At 38.9% G+C, this 26986-nt stretch overlaps 1 protein-coding gene across 3 annotated transcripts in view; it reads left to right on the top strand.

Annotated features, from left to right (window-relative positions):
- DOK6 (docking protein 6) overlaps nucleotides 1-26986 on the top strand; it is a 439116-nt gene that overhangs the window by 255752 nt on the left and 156378 nt on the right. For all 3 annotated transcript variants that reach the window (XR_006278942.1, XM_038391994.2, XM_038391991.2), the window contains exon 4: nucleotides 18204-18323. Coding sequence is in view for 2 of the 3 variants with exons in the window: in XM_038391994.2 (XP_038247922.1) it covers nucleotides 18204-18323 (120 nt within the window). In the remaining variant the exon portion in view is untranslated. The remainder of the gene's footprint in view (nucleotides 1-18203; nucleotides 18324-26986) is intronic.

Below are 26986 nucleotides of genomic sequence, written 5' to 3' on the forward strand. Positions count from 1 at the left end.
AAAGGTCAGGGACCTAGCTATTGTAGAGTTTGCCTCTCATGTAATCAAGCAACATTCCTTAGCAATGCTGTGGCTGAAAGAACTTGGGATGAAGCTTTCAGGATATGTTTGCAGCTGAAGTGTTGTGTTTAATACAATCAAGAGACCTCAACTAGCTATGAACTGGCTGGAATATTTCCATTTATCAGTCAATTGCTAAATTATAACCATCAGTGTGGCATTTGTGAAGAGAGAAGGGAGAATGGACAGCAATCTGAGCCTCTTACTGAAGATTAAAGGGGATAGGCTGTTTAGCAAGGAGATAGAAAACTAAGAGCTCATCGCTATACCAACCACTTGTGTCAATAGGTCACATAAATCTGTTTATATATTTCTTTTTGGTCAATGTATACTCCACTGCAAGCCACTTCCCCCTTTCCCCCCCTTTTATAATAGGTTCCTTAAGAAGCTGTGGAAGAACAAAGATAGGCTGTAGTTGGCACAAAAATAAATAGTAAACCTTGGAAAGCTTTTGAATAATTATTGTTGATTAATGGAGTCTACAAAACAAAATCTTTTAAGGGCAGTGGAACATGGAACAGGTCTTAACTTCTTGTGAAGCAGTAGGTCTGAGAATTTCTGAAATTCATAGTTTTACTAAATAGTATTGGAGCACTTTTGTTCTCGATATGTTTGGAAGGAAGATTCCTGTAGATGATACCCCAGTTCTTTTTTTGCCTCGGAGAAAAGTTCAAATCCTGGTAGGGTCATCTCAGCTCTTCACTCTTCTGCTGTGGTTCAGATAAGCAATGCTATATTTCAGTTGGAATATTTATCTGAATACGGTGACCACAGTTAGTCCCATTGTGGGGTAGAGGAGGTGAGATATGTCAGATAAATTTCAAAAATTATGCTATCTAGAACTGGTTGAAATATAGGTTTCTTTTCTTCAGTAGAACATTTTTCTGTTTTTGCTTTTAAAAAAAACTTTTTTAGTTTTCATTAAACAAAACCCAACTTTTTTTTTTGGCTGATTAACTTTTCTTCCAAAAAATTGAAAATTTTCAAGTTAACCAGACACTTTCTACAAAAAAATTCATTTAGTTGAAAATCTAATTTTCCATAGGAAAAAAATGTAGAGAAAATTATTGACAAGTCCTAGTGTTGTCTGTTTTTCATAGTATTGAAGAGCACAGGCTTGCTTCAATTTTGTTGGCCAAAATTTCCCCTTTCCCAACTTGTATAGCATGCTTTCCACTTCTCTTAGCTGTTATCCTCAATTTAGGCATGGGTTTTGAGCAGGATGGGCGGGGTGTGTGTGTGTGTGTGTGTGTGTGTGTGTGTGTGTGTGTGTGCGCGCGCGTGTGTGTGTGTGTGTGTGTGTGTACACAGAAAGACACATGTATGGTTATTTTTTGTGGGGGAGTAAATTTGTAAAGATAGGTGAACATGCTTGCATGCAAATGCACACCAATGTTTATTTTTATCTATTTAAATATTAAAATATAAATATTAAATATTTATAAATATGTATATATTTGTCTTTGGGATATGAGACAATATCAAATTATTTATTATTAACAAAACATTGATTGTATAGGGAATATTTTAAATGAATAAATTATAAAAACTCTGAGCAATATCTTAAGCAAATGTGACTTCCTCCTACCTCCTAGTTAAATAAGTATCAGGGAATAGCCGTGTTAGTCTGTATCCACAAAAACAACAAGGAGTCCGATGGAAGGACTTTAATCCTCAGGGAAATTGCATGTGCCAGTAATGAAAGTAGTTCACAAATATACATGCATTGTATTATGCAGATATCTTAAATCAATGAAGATTATGATTTGTTAGAGACTAAACATTAGCCATCTTTTAAGATATTACTGTTTTACATCCACATCAAACCCACAAACAGTGAGTGAGGTAGGCAAACAGCATGCAAATGTATTTTATATACAAATCTTTGAAACAGCTCCTTAGTCAGTTTTGTGGGCACCTAATGGCCCTTTCTGCACTTGCAGTAGCTATTTAACAAGATCTTCTTTCAACACATAGAAATTAAACCACTTGGTTTCTCTCTATTCCTAGAGTCCAATGATTCTATGCCAAGGCATGTTTCAAGATTATTTCTGAGAATGAGAAGAAAGATTTGTGTGTGCAAGCCCTTATCTGACTCTGAAAAAAGAAGAGAACCCTGCTGCTCACTCACCTTCGGTAATCTAGGAGCTGCTGTTGCTGCAGCTATTTCTAATGCCATGAGCCAAAGAAAACCTAGATGCCCAATATATATCTTATAAATAGGTCAACAAAACCCGAGTTACCCTCACATATTTCAAAATCAAGAAGTGATTATTTGTTGCAGGGTGTTTTTTTTCTTCTTCTTTCTTATTTTCCCCCCGAAGACAGAACTAGGCCATGCTTGACAAGCAGACAGGAGAAAAGCATTGAGAGCCATTTTCCTATTTAAGAGTATTAATGCAGAGAGCAAACAAAAGCATTACAAACAATGGGTTTATTGTCCTTCCACTCATCTGTCAAGTGTATACTGAGACTCAGTGCAGCCAAAGGTCTGTGTTTCATAAATGGCAATGTTCAATTTTCTCACCACTTGTTTTTGTTAAATTAAAACACATTTCAAGATGTTATGTTAGCTGAATATACCATCTCCAGAATGTTGTTTTCTGTACTGCAAAGAGTTGGGAGAATATAGACTTGCATTTCACTAACAGAAAATTGTTTATATTCTAGACTGTCACCCCTTTTTTCAGGTCTTAAGTCTTTAAACAATTCAGCCTGAAATCCAAATGAGCAACATGAAAGGAGATTATTTAGGGCCAGATTGTGAATCCTTTACTCATATTGGAAACGTTTCAGAAAAGCAGCCGTGTTAGTCTGTATTCGCAAAAAAGAAAAGGAGTACTTGTGGCACCTTAGAGACTAACATTTATTTGAGCATAAGCTTTCGTGAGCTACAGCTCACTGTAGCTCACGAAAGCTTATGCTCAAATAAATTTGTTAGTCTCTAAGGTGCCACAAGTACTCCTTTTCATATTGGAAAGCAGTTGCTCACATGACTAGTCTCATTGACTTCAGTGGCCAGTTCTGGGTTACATCGTGCATTACCGTGAGACCTATGGAAGGGACAGTGCACAGTTGCATTACTCCAAAAACACACTAGAGACACAGTTGGAACTCTCAGTCACAGTTCAGTCCCTGTTTCTCCCTTGCTCCAGGAGAAATAAGCTATGTCATCACTATACCTGGTGCAACATATATTCCACTCAGCACCAGCTCAGTTTCATTGGCCAATACTCTGCCCGTTTCCCTGCCCGTCCACCTTATGCCAGAAGGGAGCCAGAGGCCTTGTGATGGCTGCTCTCTCCCCCAGGAACAGATCAGCAATGCAGATAGCCCAGAAGTGGGAGTAAGGAGGTATTTTACACTCTTCCTGTGGGTTCATAAGGCAGTTCACTATTAAGCCCTTTTCACCAGTTTAAAGGGTTCACAGTGTGGCCCATGGATATTGTCTTTCATTGTAGCCCTCACCACTGACTTCTGCATTTCAATTCAATCCTCTTTTTCTTTGAGTGCCTGTCCCTATGTGAAGTACACTCCAGGAGCACCCACTCAGTCCACACATGCACGCTTCATCTCCTTGTGCTCACCACCAAGCATCTAAAGGGGGCTGCCAAACTGCTGCCAGACTCTGTACACCCTGGGCAGACACAGCCTCGAATCGCTAGTTTTGGTTCCTCAAAGTGTCCTGGAGTCTCTTGGCTTGTGGGAGGACAAGGGAAAGGTGTGCATCGGGCTCCAGTTCAGTCCCCCACTGCTAATGAGGACTCTGACCACACAGACACATCCTTGATAGAGTGGGGAACCCACCTGGAAGGGGTAGGTGGTCCAAGCAATGTGGTCCCCTCAGGAGTTAATGCTTCACATCCACATGCTAGAGTGTACCATAGTCCACCTGGCCTGCGAGTATTTCTTGCCTTGCATTTGCATCCAGTCAGTCTTGGTGCCACCGGACAATGTGACAGCGATCTGTTACATAAACAAGCAGGGAGGGGCATGTTCCTTGCAACTCTGTGCAGAGATCATCACCCACTGGAACATGTGCATACCTCTGAAAGTTCCTCAGACTGCCATCCACCTGCCAGGGGTTCAAAATATCCTTACAGATTCCCTCAACAGAAAAGTCTCCAGAGAGCACAGGTGGGAACTTTACAGCCTGATGCCTGTGGGAGTTATTTCATGAGTAAGGTCAATTGACCACAGGCTTGTTTGCATTCGGAAGTGAACAGAAAGTGCAAGGATTTCAGCTTGTGATGGGTTGTTGATGCTCCTGTCAGCCCAGCTTTCTAACTGCCTTCTCCTGGTATGAGACTGTTACCTGGGGTCCACACGCCTTCCCAGTCTCATGAATCTGTCACTTCATCTGTTCTTATTAGCCACACTGCAGCTGTGCAGCAGTTTCATCTTTCTTAGCAAAGGCCAATGTATTTCTAACTATTTGGTGTTCTCTCTTCCAGTTAATGGTGGCTGAATCCTTAACACTGAGAATGGAGTGGAGGTTAAAGATAATCTAGGCATGGCCCAATATCTAAACAAATACTTTGCCTCAGTCTTTAATAAGGCTAAAGAGGATCTTAGGGATAATGGTAGCATGACAAATGGGAATGAGGATATGGAGGTAGATATTACCATACCTGAGGTAGAAGCAAAACTGAAACAGCTTAATGGGACTAAATCGGGGGGCCCAGATAATCTTCATCCAAGAATATTAAAGGAATTGGCACCTGAAATTGCAAGCCCATTAGCAAGAATTTTTAATGAATCTGTAAACTCAGGAGTAGTACCGAATGATTGGAGAATTGCTAATATAGTTCCTATTTTTAAGAAAGGAAAAAAAAGTGATCCGGGTAACTACAGGCCAGTTAGTTTGACATCTGTAGTATGCAAGGTCCTGGAAAAAATTTTGAAGGAGAAATCAGTTAAGGACATTGAAGTCAATAGTGAATGGGACAAAATACAACATGGTTTTACAAAAGGTAGATCGTGCCAAACCAACCTAATCTTTTTTGAAAAGGTTTTTTAGATAAAGGAAATGCAGTGGATCTAATTTACCTAGATTTCAGTAAGGCATTTGATACCGTGCCACATGGGGAATTATTAGTTAAATTGGAGAAGATGGGGATCAATATGAACATGAAAAGGTGGATAAGGAATTGGTTAAAGGGGAGACTGCAACGGGTCCTACTGAAAGGAGAACTGTCAGGTTGGAGGGAGGTTACCAGTGGAGTTCCTCAGGGATCAGTTTTGGGACCAATCTTATTTAATCTTTTTATTACTGACCTTGGCACAAAAAGTGGGAGTGGGCTAATAAAGTTTGCAGATGATAGAAAGCTGGGAGGTATTGCCAATTCGGAGAAGGATCGGGATATCATACAGGAGGATCTGGATGACCTTGTAAACTGGAGTAATAGTAATAGGATGAAATTTAATAGTGAGAAGTTTAAGGTTATGCATTTAGGGATTAATAACAAGAATTTTAGTTATAAGTTGGGGACGCATCAATCAGAAGTAACGGAAGAGGAGAAGGACCTTGGAGTATTGGTTGATCATAGGATGACTATGAGCTGCCAATGTGATATGGCTGTGAAAAAAGCTAAGGCGGTTTTGGGATGCATCAGGAGAGGCATTTCCAGTAGGGATAAGGAGGTTTTAGTACCGTTATACAAGGCACTGGTGAGACCTCACCTAGAATACTGTGTGCAGTTCTGGTCTCCCGTGTTTAAAAAGGATGAATTCAAACTGGAGCAGGTACAGAGAAGGGCTACTAGGATGATCCGAGGAATGGAAAACTTGTCTTATGAAAGGAGACTTAAGGAGCTTGGCTTGTTTAGCCTAACTAAAAGAAGGTTGAGGGGAGATATGATTGCTCTCTATAAATATATCAGAGGGATAAATACAGGAGAGGGAGAGGAATTATTTCAGCTCAGCACCAATGTGGACACAAGAACAAATGGGTATAAACTGGCCACCAGGAAGTTTAGACTTGAAATCAGACAAAGGTTTTTAACCATCAGAGGAGTGAAGTTTTGGAATAGCCTTCCAAGGGAAGCAGTGGGAGCAAAAGATCTATCTGGTTTTAAGATTCTACTTGATAAGTTTATGGAGGAGATGGTATGATGGGATAATGGGATTTTGGTAAGTAATTGATCTTTAAATATTCAGGGTAAATAGGACTAATCCCCTGAGATGGGATATTAGATGGATGGGATCTGAGTTACCCAGGAAAGAATTTTCTGTAGTATCTGGCTGGTGAATCTTGCCCATATGCTCAGGGTTTAGCTGATTGCCATATTTGGGATTGGGAAGGAATTTTCCTCCAGGGCAGATTGGAGAGGCCCTGGAGGTTTTTCGCCTTCCTCTGTAGCATGGGGCATGGTTGACTTGAGGGAGGCTTCTCTGCTCCTTGAAGTCTTTAAACCATGATTTAAGGACTTCAATAGCTCAGACATAGGTGAGATTTTTTGTAGGAATGGGTGGTTGAGATTCTGTGGCCTGCGCTATGCAGGAGGTCGGAGTAGATGATCAGAATGGTCCCTTCTGACCTTAGTATCTATGAATACACAAAATGGCTGTGGTCATGTCAAGGCCAATTCTCTCGTAACAAGATCTCTTGACATAATATGAGGGGAGGACTCATCATCCCAGCCAATCCAAAGAAATCTCCTAAACTCTGTTTTGTTTGTGGAGAGGATGAACGGAAGATGCTGTTTCTACCCAGAGGATGTCAAAGTGGATCTTGGGTCACATAGTACTCTGCTACAAACTGAACAATGGCCCTCTTGGGGGAAGTGTGAGAGCGTGCTTGACAAGAGCCAGGCAGCCTTAATAGTCTCACTCAAGGATATCCCTAGTACTGACATCTGCAAAGCAGCAGGCTGGGTCTCTGTGCACACTTGCATGAGACATCATTCACTGGTGCAAGCATCTGCCTTAGATGCCTCCCTGGGCAGGGCAGTCCAGCATTCTATAGTGGCACAGGGCTCCAGGCACTCATCTCCTCAAGAGGGGCATGGCTTGTGAATTGCCTGAAGTCTACTACATGTAGGGACAAGCACTTGAAGAAGAAGGAATGGTTACTCACCTTATAGTAACTGGTTTCATAGTTTTCAGAGTAGCAGCCGTGTTAGTCTGTATTCGCATCCGATGAAGTGAGCTGTGGCTCACGAAAGCTTATGCTCTAATAAATTTGTTAGTCTCTAAGGTGCCACGGGTACTCCTTTTCTGGTTTCATAGTAGCAGCCGTGTTAGTCTGTATTCGCAAAAAGAAAAGGAGTACTTGTGGCACCTTAGAGACTAACAAATTTATTAGAGCATAAGCTTTCGTGAGCTACAGCTCACTTCATCGGATGCATTTGGTGGAAAAATGCATCCGATGAAGTGAGCTGTAGCTCACGAAAGCTTATGCTCTAATAAATTTTTTAGTCTCTAAGGTGCCACAAGTACTCCTTTTCTTATAGTAACTGGAATTCTTCTAGATGTGATCTGTGAACTACTCAGCCCCCTTCCCCACTGCCTCAGATTCTATCATGGAAACTAGCAGTAAGAAGGAACTGACAGCCCCCTTTGAACTTTCCTCGTGGAGTATGAGGAGAGTGGGGGTGCATGTATGGTTTGAGCAGACACTGCTAGGAAAAATTATTCACACCTGGGGGCATAAAGCTCATGCACAATGTGGAGTGCACTACACATAGTGCCAACACATCTTGAAAAACTCCAGTTATTACAAGATGAATAATCTTCTTTTTTCCCTCTTAGTGAACTAAGTTCCATGATCATGCTTTATGCAGTTTTAAAAATAGGCTTGAAGAACACTCTTACATGTAAATGTTCCTAATATTTTTGGAAAGTGCAGCAGTCCCCTAAATAAGGGTGAAAGACTTGTAATCAGGCCTGTCTTTTGATAGCATGTTTCAATTTAACAAGGCTCTGAGTTGTAATTCAGTAGAACACTATTGAATTTTTAAACCTTTTCACCCTTTGTGATATGTTCCATCAATCTTCAGTCATCCAGACTAATTCTCAAGTTTTGCTTTTCTTGGTGGGAGAATGCTACACAATTGGAAAGGGGTTCATCTTTTAGCACTTTATATAGGCATTTAGACTCTGGTTCAGCAAAGTGCATGATTTGCTGAGTCATGGCCTCTGCAGGAAATCTTGGCCTTACTGAAGACAATGACAAAATTTCTATTGACTTCAATAGGTTCAGGATTTCACCCTCAGTTTTAGAGGTTTACGATACCTAGGAGTGTCATCATTTTAAAAAAAACAACAACTTCTCAGTACTGATGGAGATGGACGGTCCCATGTTTAAGGTGGCTCACTTTGAAAACCACAAATCTAAAACGATCTGATCTATATACAAAGTACAATTTATTTAAAAAAGAAATGTGGGGGGAGGGAAGAATGCTGCATATTATGTTTTGCTTGCTTGAACAAAACGTGTAAATATTTTCATTAAATCCAGAATATTTTTGGCTGAAAAAGATAATTTAGTGTAGAAAATGCAATGATCCATTTCACACTGAGAATAAAAGATACATGATTAATTTAAGATCAGAATAAAAAAATATATATACTAAGAATTACTAACAAAAGAACCACTTAGGATTTGATCAGTGTATTTGTGCAGTGTAAGCAGACATTTATTCATTAGGTTACATAGTCTATAGTTATATAGGGAAACTTAAAAGTTCTGTATTATTTTGCAATAGAAACATATTGAGAACTATAAGGGAAAACATGATAAAACTGTCAAATGGAAGGGTAACAGAAGACATACAAAATTACATTCTCTAGCTAATACTAGACCTACATGAGTGCAAAATTTTATATGACTAAAACTTAATTTATTCTCAGCAAAAGTGTACACAGTGTATCATAGTATTAAGATATAATGGCATACTATTGACCCTGGAACAGTACACTGCCAGTATTTTATGCCATTGGAAAATGGGGCCTGAACCTAATTGTTTAATGTCATGAAGCTCCCATTTCTAGTTCTAATGGATAGAAAGAGGTGATACCTTTTGATCACCAGTCATTGCCCATTCTGAGTCTGATTCCTTCATAATTTTGGGTGAAATGTAATATTTTGGAGATAAGGGAAGCAAAGAGAAAAACATTGGTGTTTGTTTTAAAAGACAGTTGTGGCAGAGTGCAAGTGATGCTTTCCAAAGTCTTTGTAGCTAAGAGTGACACTTGCAACACTGACACCCCCTTCAACCCAAAAAATCCCTGTCAACTAAACCAAAAAAAAGGGGGAGGAGTTGGGCAGAGATTTAATAAAGTCTAAAAAAATCACAATAAAAGCTCCTACCTCAGGCAGAATATTTACCCCTCAAAAGTTAGACTTCCTGAAGTCCACTAGGTACTTCACTATTTCTAGTGATTTATATGGATGCATCAGCATTGCTTCTGTGTAGATAGATTGTTAGAGCAATTCTCTCCTCCTATCTTGTCTATCAGTATTCTGACCCTCAATAATTACTCTTGTCCATAACTGGAGAAAAAGACTTATTTCTTGAAATATTATTGAGGATTAAATAAGTCCCAGACTGTGTTTGTATGAATACGAATTCTCATTTGTATGAGACTTGAAGCTCTGATGGCAGAAGAAAGGAAACAGTTAAGACTTGTACAGAAGGTACTTAATTCCCCTATTCATTTAAGAGATGATTCTTCAATCTCTCAAGAGAAATAAAATCCTTGTCGGGGAAAATTGAACCTGAAACAAGTTGAAGACAGTTTTGAGCCAAATAAATTATATGATTGACCACATATCATAAGTAGCAGTTGTGTAACTTGATGTAATGGCATTCAATACATATGTTATTTGTCGGGGAATTCTGCACCATGCATGCACTCAGAATTCATGACCAGGGCAGAATTCTTTGTTTCTCCATAGAAAATGATGGGGAAGCAAAGGGAAGCTGTAAGAGTGGTCACATGCCCCTCTCCAGCAGTGCAGGTGCATCATTTCTGGTGCCCAGAACAGTGGGTGGAGAGGTAAATCACCATGGAGAGACATCATCCCCCCCAAACAGAGGCAAGGCATAAAGGTCATGCGGGGGCACGTGCCACTGTCTCCCTACCACCACCCCTGATTTCTGTGAGTGCAGAATTGCCCGGGACGGTGGTCATTAGCCTCAGCTTCCTGACTCTGCACCTGGCCACCTCTGCACCTGGGAGTGAGGGGTGGGGGATATAGATTCAGGGAACAGTGGGAAGAGGAAGGGGATAGGGCAGGGGACAGTGGAGAAGGGACGGGGGAAGCCAGCGTAGCATGCAGCATCCCCTCAGTAGCTGGGGCTCCCATGCTAAGCAGGCCCATCGAACCCCCACCACAATGAGCCCCACCCCCTCTTCACCGGGATCACCCTGATGAGCCCTCCACACTGAAACCATGAGCCCACCAAGCCCCATTCCCCCAGCACCTGGACCCCCACATCTAGACCCACCCCTGCTGAGCCCCAGCCACCTTCACCTGGCCCCCCTGAAGAGTCCCATTTCCCCTGCATCTGGATCCTCCAAAAGCCCCTGTACATCCAGATCCCCCACTGAGCCACCTGCAGCCAGATTGCCCCACACACCCCACACCTGGATCCCCTCACACTAAGTCCCTCCACACTTGGATCATACTGAGCTGAGCCTGCTTGTCCCAACTGGTGCACCTTGCACAGAGGGGCAGGGCCCTTGAGTGTTTCTGGGGCAGACCTGGCCCTTGCACTTGTCAGGGTTGGGTGCAGCCTCACTGACGAGTCCCTGTCTGGGCTGAGGAGGGGCTTCAGGGTGATCTCCCACCTCCGTTCTCCCCACTGCCAGGCTGGAGCCTCCACATTTATATATTGACAAATCTTGCAAAATTTCAAAATATTGTGCACAGAATTTTTAATTTTTTTTGCCGTAGAATTCCCAAAGGAGTAATATATTGTGTGTCATTGCTGAAAGGGCCCTTTTTGGAGATGTGACTGACATTGTTTATATTATTGCCATGAAGCATATTTTATACATGTTCCCTGCAGTTATTTTACTTTTGCACTGTTCTCTTTTCATTTAATTGCAGAACTGGAGATAGATTGACGATACTGGGAAGTTGCCTAATTTCTATGGCAAATCCTTGTAGCTGACAAACAATGTTCACTATAAAAATGTGTTTCTGCCTATTTCTAGACAGATTTTAGTGTTTCCTCTTTTACACTAAAAAGGAAAAGCACCATTCATATCAAACAATCGTTGTATTTCTTTTTGGCTAATAACACTGGAGCCATATTCTGCCACTGTTACTCATACTGCATAGTACCTACTCTGAGGAAGAGTCCCATTGAAATGAATGGGGACTACTTTCTGACAAAAGTACTACCCAAGATAAGTAATGGAAAAGGAAATCTAGCCTTAAAGACACAATTCTTTTGCTCACACCGGGTAGCATTGTACTCCATGCATATCACCATTCATTTCAATGGGACTAGTCAATGAGGTAAGTGCTATTCAGTGTAAGTAAGAATGGTAGAATTTATTCTTTAACTAGAGGAAAATAAAGAGGTATGTTATGTAGCTAAATTGCACCAATGTCTAACTGGAAAAAAAAACACTTTCTATAAAATGTACAATTTCCTTTCGTGTTCCCATACATTCACTGATGTGTGGGTTTGCTTTTGTTTTGTTTTTTTAACAAGAATTGCGCTGAAACTTAGCCCTTAGCCTATATTGTCAAGATATGGTTTGGATAAGATACTCTTTCTTCTCACCCACTGTGACCTCAGGGAGACCTACTGAAGTATTTTGCTCCAATTCTGTACAACATTTCTTAAAATTTGATTTAAGTTTTCACATTATTGTCAGTATTTATTTCTTGGTGTTGCCTTATTTACTGTTAATGCAGTTTTAAAAACTGTATTCTGGAAATGGCTGACATTTTATACAGTTATGAAAATAATGACTAATAGCATACAACATTATAGCTAGGACCTTACTAAATTCATGGTCCATTTTGGTCAATTTCACAGTCATAGGATTTTAAAAATAGAAAATTTCATGATTTCAGCTTTTTAACTCTGACATTTCACAGTGTTGTAATAGTAGACCCAAAAAGGAGATGGGGGGGGTCACATGGTTATTGTAGCGGGGTTGCAGTACTACTACCCTTACTTCTATGCTGCTGCTGGTGGCAGTGCTGCTTTCAGAGCTGAGCAGCTGGAGAGCGGCGACTGCTGGCCCGGAGTCCAGCTCTGAAGGCAGAGCCGCTTCCAGCAGCAGCACAGAAGTAAGGATAGAATGATATGGTATTGGCACCCTTACTTCTGCCTTCAGAGCGGGGTCCTCAGCCATCAGTCACCATTCTCTGGCCACCCAGCTCTGAAGGAGCAGATCAGAAGTAAGGATGACATGGTATGGTATTGCCACCCTTACTTCTGCGCTGCTGGCTGTGGAGCTGGGCCCTCAGTCAACAGCTGCCGAGGGGCTGAAGGCAGCACAGAAGTAAGGGTGGCAATGCAGTGACCCCCCACTAAAATAACCTTGTGAACCCCCTTCAACTCCTTTTTGGGTCAGGGCCCGCAATTTGAGAAACACTGGTCTCCCCCATGAAATCTGTATAGTGTAGGGTAAAAGCACACAAAAAAACAGATTTCATGGGGGGAGACCAGGTTTCACAATCTGTGATGCATTTTTCATGGCCATGGTAGGGCCCTAATTATAGCAGTATTCCAGCATTTTATATGCTCTTTCTTTTTAATACAAATGTATGCAGCATAATTTATTAAGGAAAAATTTGTACATCAATACAATATCATATATTTTGGGAAATACTTTAAAGAGAAATAGCATTAATGTGACAAGTCTTTTGCCTTGTATTACAATATTCCTGCCTTGTTAATTTCACTATCTTTTGAGATTTTTAGATTAATGGTTGTATGGTACACATTATAATAAGAATAAGCATATTGACTAAGCTGACACTTTCGTACAGACTTTAAAATGTGAACAGGGAATTGCCAGGGTAATGCATGCCATTGCATGCTCAAATGACTACTTAGATACATGACTAGTTATTTTGTAATTACAATTACTGTGATTTTTTTTCACAAACAGGATGCTTATAGATCTGCTCTTGCCATATCTTTCAGCATCTGTAGAGGAAAAGTGGATGGATGCTTTGTCTAATTTCTCTTTTCTTCCTAAAATATGGTACATTCTTCCTACTGTGGACTCCTATTTATTTTTTGAAGGAAATCATTGCATTTTCATCTTTAATCATTAGCATTAATTGACAATAATGTATTTACTTCATTACTTATTTATTAAGGATCTTTTACCCAGATATGTATTTAAACCACTGCAGAAAAAAGGTCATCAAAAGTTGGAAACAGCATAGTATCTTTAAATCACTTATTCTGACTTAAGCTGCCACACTGCTCTGAGTATGTACTGCCTTCTCTGACTAACATGGATACCTTTAATTAATGGAAACATTGTCAGATAACTTATTTAAAAATAATAATTAAATAAAAACATTCTCAAGTCTTCAGAAGTTATGAGGTCTGGGATAGTTTTATAAAAAGAAGTACTAGTTAAGGAAAAAATGGCTGTTGCAGGCTGTACTGTTATCTACTAGTAAAAATGAAATTATGTTTGTGAATTTATTTTATGTGGCTCAATTCAATTTAAAAAAATAGTTCTTTGCTGATTCTTTGTCCCCCCTCACCCTCCACACAGAGGTTTCTTATTATGGCTGAATGTATTTTTGTAAAGTTGGCATGTGTGTTTCTTCAGTTCCCATCTTTCTTCTCCAAAAAGATCTTGCAGGTCCAGGTTTGAATGATCCAGTTCTGTTTCTAGTCTTCTTCTGAATGAGAAAATCCAAATGGGTTTTGGAATTCTTACAAACAGTTCTGGGAGAGCAATGGTAGCAGAAGTAACTTTTTGCGGGAAATATGTAGACATTGATTCCAAGTCAAAGATCCAGCAATTTTAAGTCTTTGTAGCTCAGGGGTTCTCAAACTGGTGGTCGGGATCCCTCAGGGGGTTGCGAGGTTATTAAATGGGGTGTCACAAGCTGTCAGCCTCCCCCCCCATACCCCGCTTTTCCTCCAGCATTTATTAAATATATAAAAATGTGTTTTTAATTTATAAGGGGCAGTCACACTCAGAGGCTTGCTATGTGAAAGGGGTCACCTGTACAAAAGTTCGAGAACCACTGGTGTAGCTAGACATAGGCAGGCATTGAGGAAAGCCCAAAGAAATAAACCAAATTCATATTATGTACAAGGAAAAGGCTCTTTTAGCTCTATACAACTGACAATTTCATACAAGAACCAGCTTCCTCATCTTTATTTCAGTTCAGTACAAAATCTACTGAGCCATTTGTGTGTTGTTACTGGACTGGACCTAGTCCCACACTTTCAAGACAGTGGTGGTTGTGTGTGCCCAACACTTTGGAGGCCCTTTGTGATTCTTTAGTATTGATGGCTATAGGGCTGTACAATATGCATTTTCAATTTAACCTGAAGTCCTGAATTCCTGAAACATGGGACTGGGCTCTTGTGAACCAGGATGCAGAGAAACAAAATTCACTTTATGTAATTGCAGCAGGTACTGAACTGTGATCTAGAGCAGAAATGGCATATTCTTTTAGTCACTTAACTGGAAGCTCAGGGGAAACTGTGGGGAAACCTGCCTAAAAATCTTGCAACTAACAAGATTGTATTTTCAGAAGAACAGACTTCAGGCTGCTGCTAGTTACATTTCTCTTGCAAGAAGCAGTGTCAAATGGGGGCCACCTGTTTCTTTACATTTGATCTCACCTTTTGATATTCATATAGCGGAGCAAAATACTTGAATATTAGAGGAAATGAAGATGCGAGTATTTTGAGACTATTTATGGCTGTTTAAAATATGCCTTTCAACGTTTGGCATAAAGGTGTAAAAGTGGGCTAAGTTCTGCAGTGCCATAGAGTGATTGCCACTAAAAAGTCAACCCTTTTCAACAGTTAATACATAGAATCTGATCCAGATTCCACTGAAGTCAATGAGTACTTTGCCGCTGGTTTCCATGGAAGCAGGAGTGGATCCACTGTAATAGGTCAGATACTTCAGAATTTCCCTGTACTTGGAATAAAAAAAAATTGTGGCACTTCAGAGGCTATGGAAGGCAATTTGTTGATTCTTAAAGATGAGCACTGTTAACAATGTCATATGTAACAAATTTGGTGTCAGTTACTGAGCAACTCAAAACATTCTAATTAGGGCTGTCAATTATTCGCAGTTAACTCACGCGATTAACTCAAAAAATGAATCATGATTAATCACACTGTTAAACAATAGAATACCAATTGAAATGTATTAAATATTTTTGGATGTTTTTCTACATTTTCATACATATTGATTTCTATTGCAACATAGAATATGAAGTGTACAGTGCTCACTTTATATTATTTTTATTACAAATATTTGAACTGTAAACATGTTAAAAGAAATAGTATTTTTCAATTCACCTCATACAGGTACTGTAATGCAATCTCTTTATCGTGAAAGTGCAACTTACAAATGTAGATTTTTTTTGTTATATAACTGCACTCAAAAACAAAATAATGTAAAACTTTAGAGCCTACAAGTTCACTCAGTCCTACTTCTTGTTCAGCCAATCGCTAAGACAAATACGTTTGTTTACATTTATGGGAGATACTGCTGCCTGCTTCTTATTTACAATGTCACCTGAAAGTGATTACAGGCTTTCGCATGGCACTTTTGTAGCCGGTATCACAAGGTATTTGCATACCAGATATGCTAAATATTCATATGCCCCTTCATGCTTCGGCCACCATTCCAGAGGACATGCTTCCATGCTGATGATGCTCGTTAAAAAAAAAACATGTTAATTAAATTTGTGAGTGAACTCCTTAGGGGAGAATTGTATGTCTCCTGTTCTGTTTTACCCACAATCTGCCATATATTTCATGTTATGGGAGTCTCGGATGATCACCCAGCACATGTTCGTTTTAAGAACACTTTCACAGCAGATTTGACAAAACACAAAGAACGTACCAGTGTGAGATTTCTAAAAATAGCTAAAGCACTCAACCCAAGGTTTAATAATCTGAGGTGCCTTCCAAAATCTGAGAGAGATGAGGTGTGGAGCATGCTTTCAGAAGTCTTAACAGAGCAACACTGATGTGGAAACTATAGACCCCAAACCACCAAAAAAGAAAATCAACCTTCTGCTGATGGCATCTGACTGACATGATGAAAATGAGCATGTGTCAGTCCTCTCTGTTTTGGATTGTTATTGAGCAGAACCCATCACCAGCATGAATGCATGTCCTCTGGAATGGTGGTTGAAGATGAAGGGACATATGAATCTTTAGCTCATCTGGCACGTAAATATCTTGCAATGCCAGCAACAACAGTGCCATATGAATGCACACTTTCAGGTGACATTGTAAACAAGAAGTGGACAGCATTATCTCCTGCAAATTGTGACCAAACTTGTTTGTCAGAGTGATTGGCTGAACAATAAGTAGGACTGAGTGGACTTGTAGGCTCTAAAGTTTTACATTGTTTTATTTTTGAATGCAGTTTTTTTTCCATAATTCTACATTTGTAAGTTCAACTTTCATGACAAAGAGATTGCACTACAGTACTTGTATTAGGTGAATTGAAAAATACTATTTCTTTTGTTTTTTTACAGTGCAAATATTTGTAATCAAAAATAAATATAAAGTGAGCACTGTACAATTTGTATTCTGTGTTGTAATTGAAATCAATATATTTGAAAATACAGAAAGCTTAAATAAATGGTATTCTATTGTTGTTTAGCAGTGTGAGTAATCATGTGACAGCCCTAATTCTAATCTAAATTGCATTGGTTTGATATTCTGAAGATATGGAAAAGGAATCTGCTACAACTCCCCTAGTACATCTGTATTATAAGGGGAAATGTGGTAGTAGATTCAAAGGGAGTGTAGCCATTTAAAAACTGTTATTTCAGAGTGTGTGTCAAGGGGGAAAGCTCCACCTAGGCAATCCTGTGCATCCAAAAAGTACTAGCAATGCATAAGCTGAAACAGCACCATATAGACAATCCATTTGTGCTTCTGGAAGTGCACATACAGCCCTTCAGTCTTGCAGAAGCTTTTCAGTCCAACAACAGAGTAATTTCCATAATGGAAAATATATATTTTTATGGTATTAAATTGTTTGTTTTTGTAACAGGTAAACATGGGTTATACACTTACAATATGACAAATGTGACTACAGCCTGATGTAATCATAATTTTAGTATTTTGCTTTACTTAGTTGCATAAAAATCTTATCAATTAGTGGGAACAGTTTACCTAAATCAATACAATTTGTTTTTGCCTGAGATTTATGCAAGTATAATATATTCTTCAAATATTTGGCTATAAGTTCATGATTCATATATTTCCATATATTTTATACTTTCCAAAAAGTTTCCAAATTTAAACTATTAAAAGTATACTTTCAGCACTGACAATATATAAGAATTTACTCAATGCTTTCAAAGTTTTTTTCCGTAAAAGTCCTCCTTTAACTACAGTGACATTAGGCTGGATTCATGAACACAGTATTGATTTGTGCACATTGCTTTTTCTCTCTGTTGCATGACGTTTGCATGAGAGACAGAATGGCTTTACATGTATTTACCATCACCTCACAGATCTATCTTATTTACTGTTGAATTTATAAGACAAACCCATTCTTGAACCTGTGGGTGCTGGAACAGTTCTGTACTGTAAGAAAACATATTTTTTGACAAAATAAATTACCTCAGGAAAAATGACAGCCACTGCATGGTGCTATAAAAGTCATTAAACTTGGACTTTATCAGACTAATAAGGAGTTCTATAGTTGAGTTTGCTCCATTCTCTTAGTTTTCCTCATATTGATATCTAGGGACTGTAAGCAAAAGCAACCCAGTTAATCTTAATAATCAAGATGGATTTAAAACAACAACAATGTTGTGTGGTATTTTTGTTGTTGTTTTTTGCTGGTTTTGAAACAGACGTTATTAGTCCTAACTCAGTCATAAAAGTAGCCTGTTGATCAAACACTTATTTCATGCTGTACCTTCTTTTGAGTAATAATACTTCATGAATTCCACTGATGTCTTTGTTTATGGTTATTTTCAGAACTGGAGGCAGAGGAGTGGTGCAAACATCTTTGCATGGAGTGTTTAGGAACCAGGCTCAATGATATAAGCCTTGGGGAGCCAGATTTGCTTGCTGCTGGAGTCCAGAGGGAACAAAATGGTAGGTAGCCATCTAATCTGGCCATTCCAAATATTTCTGTATAGTTCTTCCTAAAGAATATTTTATATTTTATTATTATATTATAATATTTTATTATTATTGGATTGTAATATATCCAATATTCTACATTTGTTGAGGGTTTTTTCTTCATAAGAATGTTGCCTTAAAATTATTAGAATTTTGCTCTATTTTAACAACATCATAGTATGTGTTGGATTAATAAGGAAAAATTAACCTAATGCAAGGAGGGGAGAAAATTCTGACTAACTCTAGTAAGTAAGTCCCTGACAAATATGATGTGTACGTATAGAGAGACAGACAGACAGAGAGACGGACACTGTGGTCACATTTGGGAAATTTAAATCATGACTTCATTGGCTCCAGAAACACCAGCCTTTGCACAATGAGAGAAAACAGCAGACACTCTAAAATAGTCCCTGAAGAAATTGGTGAACATTTGAAAAAGTCACCCTTTGGGTTAGAAACCATCTTCTTGTTATATATATTCGTACAGTGCCTAATACAATGGTGCCAGGGCCTCTAAGTGCTACCACATACAAATAATAAATATAATGGTGGGGCATGGTTCACTGAGAAGAATATCTCTAGCTTTCCAATAAATGGAATAAAACTTTTATCCAGACAAATGCACAGGTGATTTGATGTTGGTAGTTGAAATCCACAAGAACTAAACAAAATCTTCTGTTATACAGTCATTTAACACCAAACTCACAGCCCTCTTTTATCAATAATTCTTATTCCTTGTAACAAAGTCCATGTCTTTTAACAAAGTAATGCAAAGAAGCTTAGATAGCTATAAAATAGTACCAGAACCTGTATCTTTGCTTCACCTTTGCAAACAAAATTACATCATTAAATTATGGAAGGACTACCATTTTCTCAATATTATTTTATTTATTAACTTGTGGTCGTGTTGAATTTGAATCCAGTAAATCCAGTAAATGAAACATGGAGAAATCCATAAGAAATTTGATATCCTGCCAGTTCTAGGAAAGGATGTTGCTCAGATTCATTTCAAATAAGTCTGGGGCCTTTGTGTAGCTGTTTGGTTGGATCACTCACTGCAAGATACAAGGTTTAACATGTAATATGCTTCTCCTTAACAACTGCCTCAGACTACTATACTAAGTTCAGGAGGGTGGATTGACAGCCATGTGGGGAGGTGCAGGTGATCAGGAATATATCCATGGGGGAAAAAATCACAAACACACACACACTTTTTTTCTATCATCTGCCATATATGTATAGGTTTTTATATTGTAGAACAAGTGTGTATGTGTCTGATGGGGGAGTTATGGGAACAGTAGATGGAGGTTTCCTCAGAGAGGAAGAGGAATAAACCTGTGATCTGCTCAAATGGATTGCAATAAAAGGAGAAACATCTTTATTCCCTAGGGTCTCAAGATATCATCACAGAGCTGTGAGTCAGTGTCCTGCAGCTTTGTGTCATAAACAGTGAATATCATAATGAGATTTCTCAGCTTATGCCTGATAGAGTGGGGCTTCCGTGATATAGGGTCCTCTGAAGATCCAGGTTGAACAGCTCAGTCTGAATTGGCCTTGATGCAGTTGCTGTAGTATAACAGTTAATTGTGTTGCTACTGACTACTAAAAATTGGCCCATGTAAACTAATTAGCATCTTTATTGTCCTGTTGTAAATAAATAGAATGAAACAAGTACAATTAGCTTGGGGGCATGGGGCCTTGGTGTGGATCACATTGATAAGATAGCAAGGGGTATGATTAGTGGTACCTCTTCAGGCAAAGGGGGGGTGAATGAAATCAAAATGTCAAGAACATTCTGTACTGAGTCATTAGTTACAGTACCTCAGACAATGCAATTTTGATACACATGCCCCAATATATAATTCTGTATTTAAATTAGCATGTTTAAAACTCAGAGTTGCTATCCTAGTTAGTTGCTTAATGCAAAACAAGTGCTTGTTTTCTTAAAATCCCAATAGGATGACCAGAAAACCAGATGCAATTATTATTGGCATCAGTCCACTTCAGATTACCTTAGTTACTCTAAACTTGGAGGCCTTATTCCCAACATGACAGTGTAATGGAAGAAATTAACAATTTCTGAGGAAATAGTTTGGTGATCTGTGATAGAAATGTCAAATTTAAAATTTATTTTTCTTTAATCAGTGGTACAAAATAATGAGTTCTACTAATTTGCAAGATTCTAGCTCATAAGGGCTCATTGAACATTGTAGCTCAAAGGGCCTTGAAATCCATAGAAAGACTGATGAGTTTCTGATGACTTGAAATTGAAAGGTCAGAGTTTAAATTTGCAGCCCATAAAAAGCAACAGTGTGTAACAAATTTCAAGATTCTTGCTCCTGGTGAAAATGGCAATTAATTGTCAGACTCAAGTCTGTTACAAATGACTGCATTATATAGGTGTTATGTAACTGTATTTAACACTTACACATCACCTTTAAACCCAGTATCTTAAAGTACTTTATAAGCATTAATATCCTCACAATATCCCTCTGAGTTGGGTTAATATTAATGCACAGACTGACAGAAAAAGAGGGGAAGACACACCTGAATCTTAGCAACGGAGCCAGGGATAGAACCCAAAGTCTCTACTCCTAATTTCCTTTTCTTACTAGTAGCATGTATTGTTTTCTTAAAATTTTCAGGGCTATACTTTTAGGAGGGTTGGATATGGCTGAACAAGAGGTACCCTGTCTGTTGGTTCTTGTTAACAGCTGAGGTTGCAACAGAATTTTCAGTTTTCTTGTTAAGATTGCGACAGAATTTTCAGTTGAATTAAACTTTGGGTTCTAACTTACTATTGATATTTTGTAGACTAAAATAATTGCAACACGTTGACATGATATAACATCACAAAGTTAATATCTTTATATTTTGGCAAGACAGTACTGCTAGATACAACCCTACACTGCTATCATATGCAAATGGCCCCATAACCCTAGCCATCTGCTGAACATACTTTGCCGCAGTGAGGTGCAGACTTTACTGATAGGCAATTACTGCTACTCAAAAAAGAATGCATCCGATGAAGTGAGCTGTAGCTCACGAAAAGCTTATGCTCAAATAAATTTGTTAGTCTCTAAGGTGCCACAAGTACTCCTTTTCTTTTTTGCGAATACAGACTAACATTGCTGCTACTCTGAAACCTGCTACTCAAAGAAGAACTAACTTAAAACAGTTTTCTTTCATAACTAATCTTGTTTTTCCATGGTAGCATTCTTAATATGCTATGTCCTACATCTCAATATTTCCATGCTACGCTCCCTTTCTCTGGAGTTTGTGAATTCTCTGTTGAGATCATTCCATAAATCAGTTAATGTAGATTGAAAAGGGAGGGGAGCACTTTCCACATGAGCCAAGGAGGAGGGGGAGATGTGGAGATAGCAGCCCATCTAAGGTAAGGAAGGAAGAATGGAGTTCTCTGTCCCCATTTCCCCTTGGTTTAGCTCCTGGCTATGGCAGAACAGCAGATGGGAGGGCCTAGCTTTCAAGTTTTGTAGTAAGTTGTTACACTTCTCATTGTGTAAGCCCTAGGACTATATGACCTCTTGTCAGTGAGATATGTTAGGTGTTACTTTAGTTTTTACACCTAGTGATTCCAGGGTTTTGAAAACATCTGGCAAGGAAAAATATGTGCTATATGGACAATTTGGCCTGCTTGTCTTCTTTTTTACATGTACATGTCCATTTACCCTCCCCCTTCACACTCCTGTGGTTCCCCTCAGATGAGCAACAGATTTTTGGAGGGAGGATACTTGGTGCTTTGTGACATAAACTGAAAAAGACATCCTATACCATTCTTTTTGCCTGGAAATCTGGAAGAATTTATATTTAGGATGTAAGCAATATAACAATAGGGTCCTGTGATGGGGTGTACCTACCCCGCACCAGCCCCCAAATGGTTAACTGTGCCTTGCAGGCTGAGGAAGCCCTGCCCCTCCAACTCTGCAGGCAATGCTCAGCCTGGAGGCAGAGTATAAAAGGAAGCAGCCCAACTCAGTCTGGGAAGGCTGCTGAAGGGGGAGGATGCAGACTGCAAGCTTTCTCCAGGGAGCTTCTACACCAGTGGTTCTCAAACTTTTATACTGGTGACCCCTTTCACATAGCAAGCCTCTGAGTGCAACCCCCCTTATACATTAAAAACACATTTTAATACATTTAACACCATTATAAATGCAGGAGGCAAAGCAGGGTTTTAGGTGGAGGCTGACAGCTCGTGACCCCCAGGTAATAAACTTGCGACCCCCAGTTTGAGAACCCCTGTCTACAGGCTCCAACTACAGAGACACGGCACACAAAGTTCCAGACAGACTCCGGGCTCCCTAACAAGCCTGGAGAAGATACCACGCCAGCAGGAGCTATGCCACCTGAGGACCCCAGGGACCTGGGGGAACCGTGGAGCATTGCTGAGGGAGAAAGGGCAGTAAGCAGCCCAGGGGACTTAGACTCTTCTCTGGTGAATGAACCAGGGCAACAGTCAGCATGTTTTGGGAGGATCTCCCCTGACTCAGTGGTGAGACCTCCCCCAGGCTGGGACTCGGAGTAGAGTCTCCCTACTTTGGATGCCACACACCCCTGAGTGGCACCCCACTTCTCCAATAGGCCACACAATACCACAGACGTGGGCTACCCTATTGACTACGGCCATTGGGTCAGGCTGCCCTCAAAGAAGGGCTGCTTTACTGACATTGGCCACTAGGCCGTACTACCACATTTATAGTCAGGGTCACGAACACAGGACCTAACTGGCGGCTGTACAGTTTCTTTCCTTCTTCTCACCATACGTGACCCCGGCACCTGTGATGGGGTGTACCTACCACATGACAGGTCCCAAGTGGAGGTGGGAGAAAAATTGGTTTTTCAGTTCGCTGACAATTCTGAAATAAATAAATAGTTTTGTGTCAAACACAACATTTTGTTTTAATTGGGAGGATTATTTAATTTTTATTTTTAACAAAATTAGACTTTTTTATTTGTCATTTAAAATAAAAGTATTGAAATGAAGCACTTTATATTTTTTCTGATTAATTTGGTTTTTTTAGCTGAAACAATTTGGTCAATTAACACACATTCACAAAATGTTTTTGTGTTGCAGAGCCTTAATTTTTTATTTAAAAAAGGAGGGGGGTCAAAATATTTCACCCAGCTCTAGTCTTAGGTCTATTAACTAAATTATTAATGTTGCTTGATTGAGGCAAAAGTCTGTGTTAGCCTAGTGGTTTGAAACAGATTGTTTCTTTTACGATTTTGAGTGTTTGATAGCAAGATATAAAACCATTTTCTAATTCTTTCCATTGTTGTACAATCCTTATTTGTAACCCCCAAAACATTTATTTTCTACCGACTGGTTTTATTGGATTTATGGCATGTTGTGAAAAATGCATGTTCACATTTTCTCTTTGGTTTTTTTGTTAATGTTTTGAAAAGCAACAGCTTTTACATGGTAAACAGCCAGCATGTAAAGGAGAGTAGAAAAGGTTAAAACTTTTAGATTGTTGTAATGATTGCTTATTTAATATAGGTAGTACTAGAAGGATAGAGGGAGGTTCCCTTCCCTTCATCCCGCACCCCCATCCACTGCCACAATTATTCCCTGATGATAAGAGTTAAGCAAGGATGTGGCAGTGCTTGCTTTAATGGGAACCTCTGGCTGGAAAAGTCCTGCCACTAGGGAGGGAATAAAGAAGATTTTTAAGCTACTGCTGCGCAAAGCACATCATTAACAGTATGAAGCCACCTGTTTGGATTCTATCTCAGTTATTACTCGTAAGAGATATTATTGCCCATGTAAATTCCTTAATTCGAATGCTTTAAGTGGCTTTTAGATGTTTTCTTTATATATCAGACTCATAACTCATGGCTGAGTTGAATAAAATTTGTAGGAAACTGAGAGCTGAGATAAAGCCTCCCTTACTCTTCCTCTCCCCTTTTACCTTCTTTCCTCCCTTCAAAGCCCTCCTGGATTACTGCAGCTCTCCAACCCCATGAACTTCAGCAACCTTTTCTAGTTAGATTGCACTCCTCTTATTTAAATTATATACATACATCTTTGGTATGTGTTCGTACAGTACTTAGCACAGTGGGGCTGGGGCCTCTAGGCACTATCACAAATAATAATTCTAGTGAAGAGAGGCTGGACTCGATTACATCTGGATCTTGATAATTTCCATTGGCCCTTAGCCACAAGAGAAGGATCTCTTGAGAGTATGGTACACTGCTCCCTACCACAACCATTCCTCTTGCTAACACAGGAAATAAGAGACCTAGTGTACATCGTCAACTCATTTCTATACAACCATACATGGTGATGTATTTTGAATCTGTTGACTGAACCTTTATAATAGGAAAAGTTGCACTATTTTAATTTGTTTAGCTGACTTGCTGTGGTTTGCCTGAGGAGTTAAGTTCTTCTGACCAGCTAAATCAAAATGTTTTAGTGCTTTAGTTTTTAGTACTATGTTCTCAATCTCCTTGATAAAAATGAAGCTGTTTGTCCGTTGAACATTTACTTTACTCTGGTAAAACACTGGAGTAATATTTGCTGTCTCTTTCTGTTTGATTTTTTTTTCCCAAAAAGACCAATACACTTCTTTTAGAGGAGGACAAAACAAGTTCTTGTATAGTGGAATGGGATTTTTGCTCCTGGGAGAAAACTAAGGACAGACTTCAGGTCTTCGACATTGTTAGTAAAGTTATACCCAGTACAAAACTACTCTTAGTATGTGAAAGAGACTGGGAAAGAGATAATAGTGATTGAGAATGGATGATACTGTGGTTGCTGTTAAAAATTCAGACTTTGCCAATAGTTACCCCTGTTGGTAACTGTTGCCCTTATATTTTATATAAGAGAGAATGGTAATATTTCAGATATTGTGCTATATGTTGCCTTTTTAATGACAATCATGGTATATATCAATTATATGTAAGGTGGTGGAAAACTCACAGGCAAAGACATCAATTAAATTATAATATTTTTAAAGTGGTACAAATCAAATATGAAATCAGGTAATATGGGATCAGTTTCTGCCAGGTTCTGAGTGCCTTCAACCCCCATTTTAATAGATATTAAAGATGTTCAGAAAATTGCAGGATTGGACCAATAGAATCATAGGATAGGAACCACAAGGGTCATCTAGTCGAATTCCCTGCCAAGAGTCAGAAAGAAAAAGTGGGCCAGAAAGACATTCCATCTCGAAAAGGTGCAAAATGCCAAATGTTAAGGCAAATATGCAACCAAAGGGAAAATCTCAAAATGTACCTGATTATCAGTGGAATAGACATTTAAAAAACCAAAAGTTCTTTATGTGATTTCTTTGGGAATCTATACATAATGAGCTCACTCCTACTTGTCTTACTTCCTTCAGTGGGACCACTGCATGAATTAGGATTTGGACCTATATATCTTATCTGTTTTCTCTAGTTATTGTATTCGTTTCTGGATCCGTATGTTTAAGACAGAATGTTGGGCCCAATGTGAAGCCCATTGAAGGCTCCCATCAACTTTAGTTGGCTTTTGAAAATCTGGCCCTATGAGTCTGATCAAAAGTACTCTGCTTATGCAGAGGCATCAAAGTGACATGTTTGGGCATCAGTTTGCCCAGTAGTGGGCCAAATTCTTCACTTATTTTGTTGGTTTTATTCAGAACATCTCCAATGATTTAAATGGAGTTACGGCAATGTAAAATTGGTATACATGACTGGAGAAACTGGGCAAGTATATCCAGATTTTAATGCAAAAGTTTAATGGGAGGTTTGCTTAGGGTGGGTTGCGGGTGTATCTGAGAGAGAGTGAATTATTTTTTCATTCCTTTTCATTCTTTCCATGTTATCATTGACTAATGCCTCATTATTGATTTCTCTAGTAAAGACGTTTTGTTAGCTATTGTGGTGTCTTGTATAAGTGCTTTTTATTTGGAAGATACCATAGTATTCAATTGCAGCAAACTCATTAACTGCCCCAGTGTCAAATGTAACTTGTTGAACAGAAGTCTTGAATCCCCAGAGTAGCCTTTTCCTTTTTATAAGCAGTGAAATTACAAACTTAGTTAACTCATACAAAAGATTATATGATTCAATTATACTCATCGGATTCACTTTTAGGAAATGTTCTTAGATCTATTGAATTACTGTATGTGATTCACTGTGTGACAGAATTTTGCACATATTTTATTCATTTTCTGTCATCCTTAATCCATTGATTATAGTTTCAAATTTGAAAAAGATAAAATACACGTGTATGGCTAGTATTATTCAAATAAGACATTTATTTAAACATTAAAAAGCTTATTCAATATATTGCATCTGTAACCAAAGCAAATGTTTAGTAAGTCCTAAGCACAACATCTTCTCTACCTTGCTGATTTGTAGGTGAAATTAACTGATTTATAATAGCTTTGATATTTAGGAAATTAAGAAATCTTTCTACAAAATATTTTGTAACTGATGTAAAATAGAATAATTGCAGTTAAAAAGGTAAAATCAATATTTAAGGGCCAGTTCCTCAGTTGGTATACATTGGGTAGCTCCACTGAATCTATTGGAGCTACACTGATTCATACAAGTGAAGAGCTGGCTAAATTTGCATTTCTTTTTATCAGGCTGTGGTTGTGGCTTTCCCTAAAAAGAATCCTAGACTT

The sequence above is a fragment of the Dermochelys coriacea genome, chromosome 2, assembly GCF_009764565.3.
Source record: "Dermochelys coriacea isolate rDerCor1 chromosome 2, rDerCor1.pri.v4, whole genome shotgun sequence".
Taxonomy (NCBI): domain Eukaryota; kingdom Metazoa; phylum Chordata; order Testudines; family Dermochelyidae; genus Dermochelys; species Dermochelys coriacea.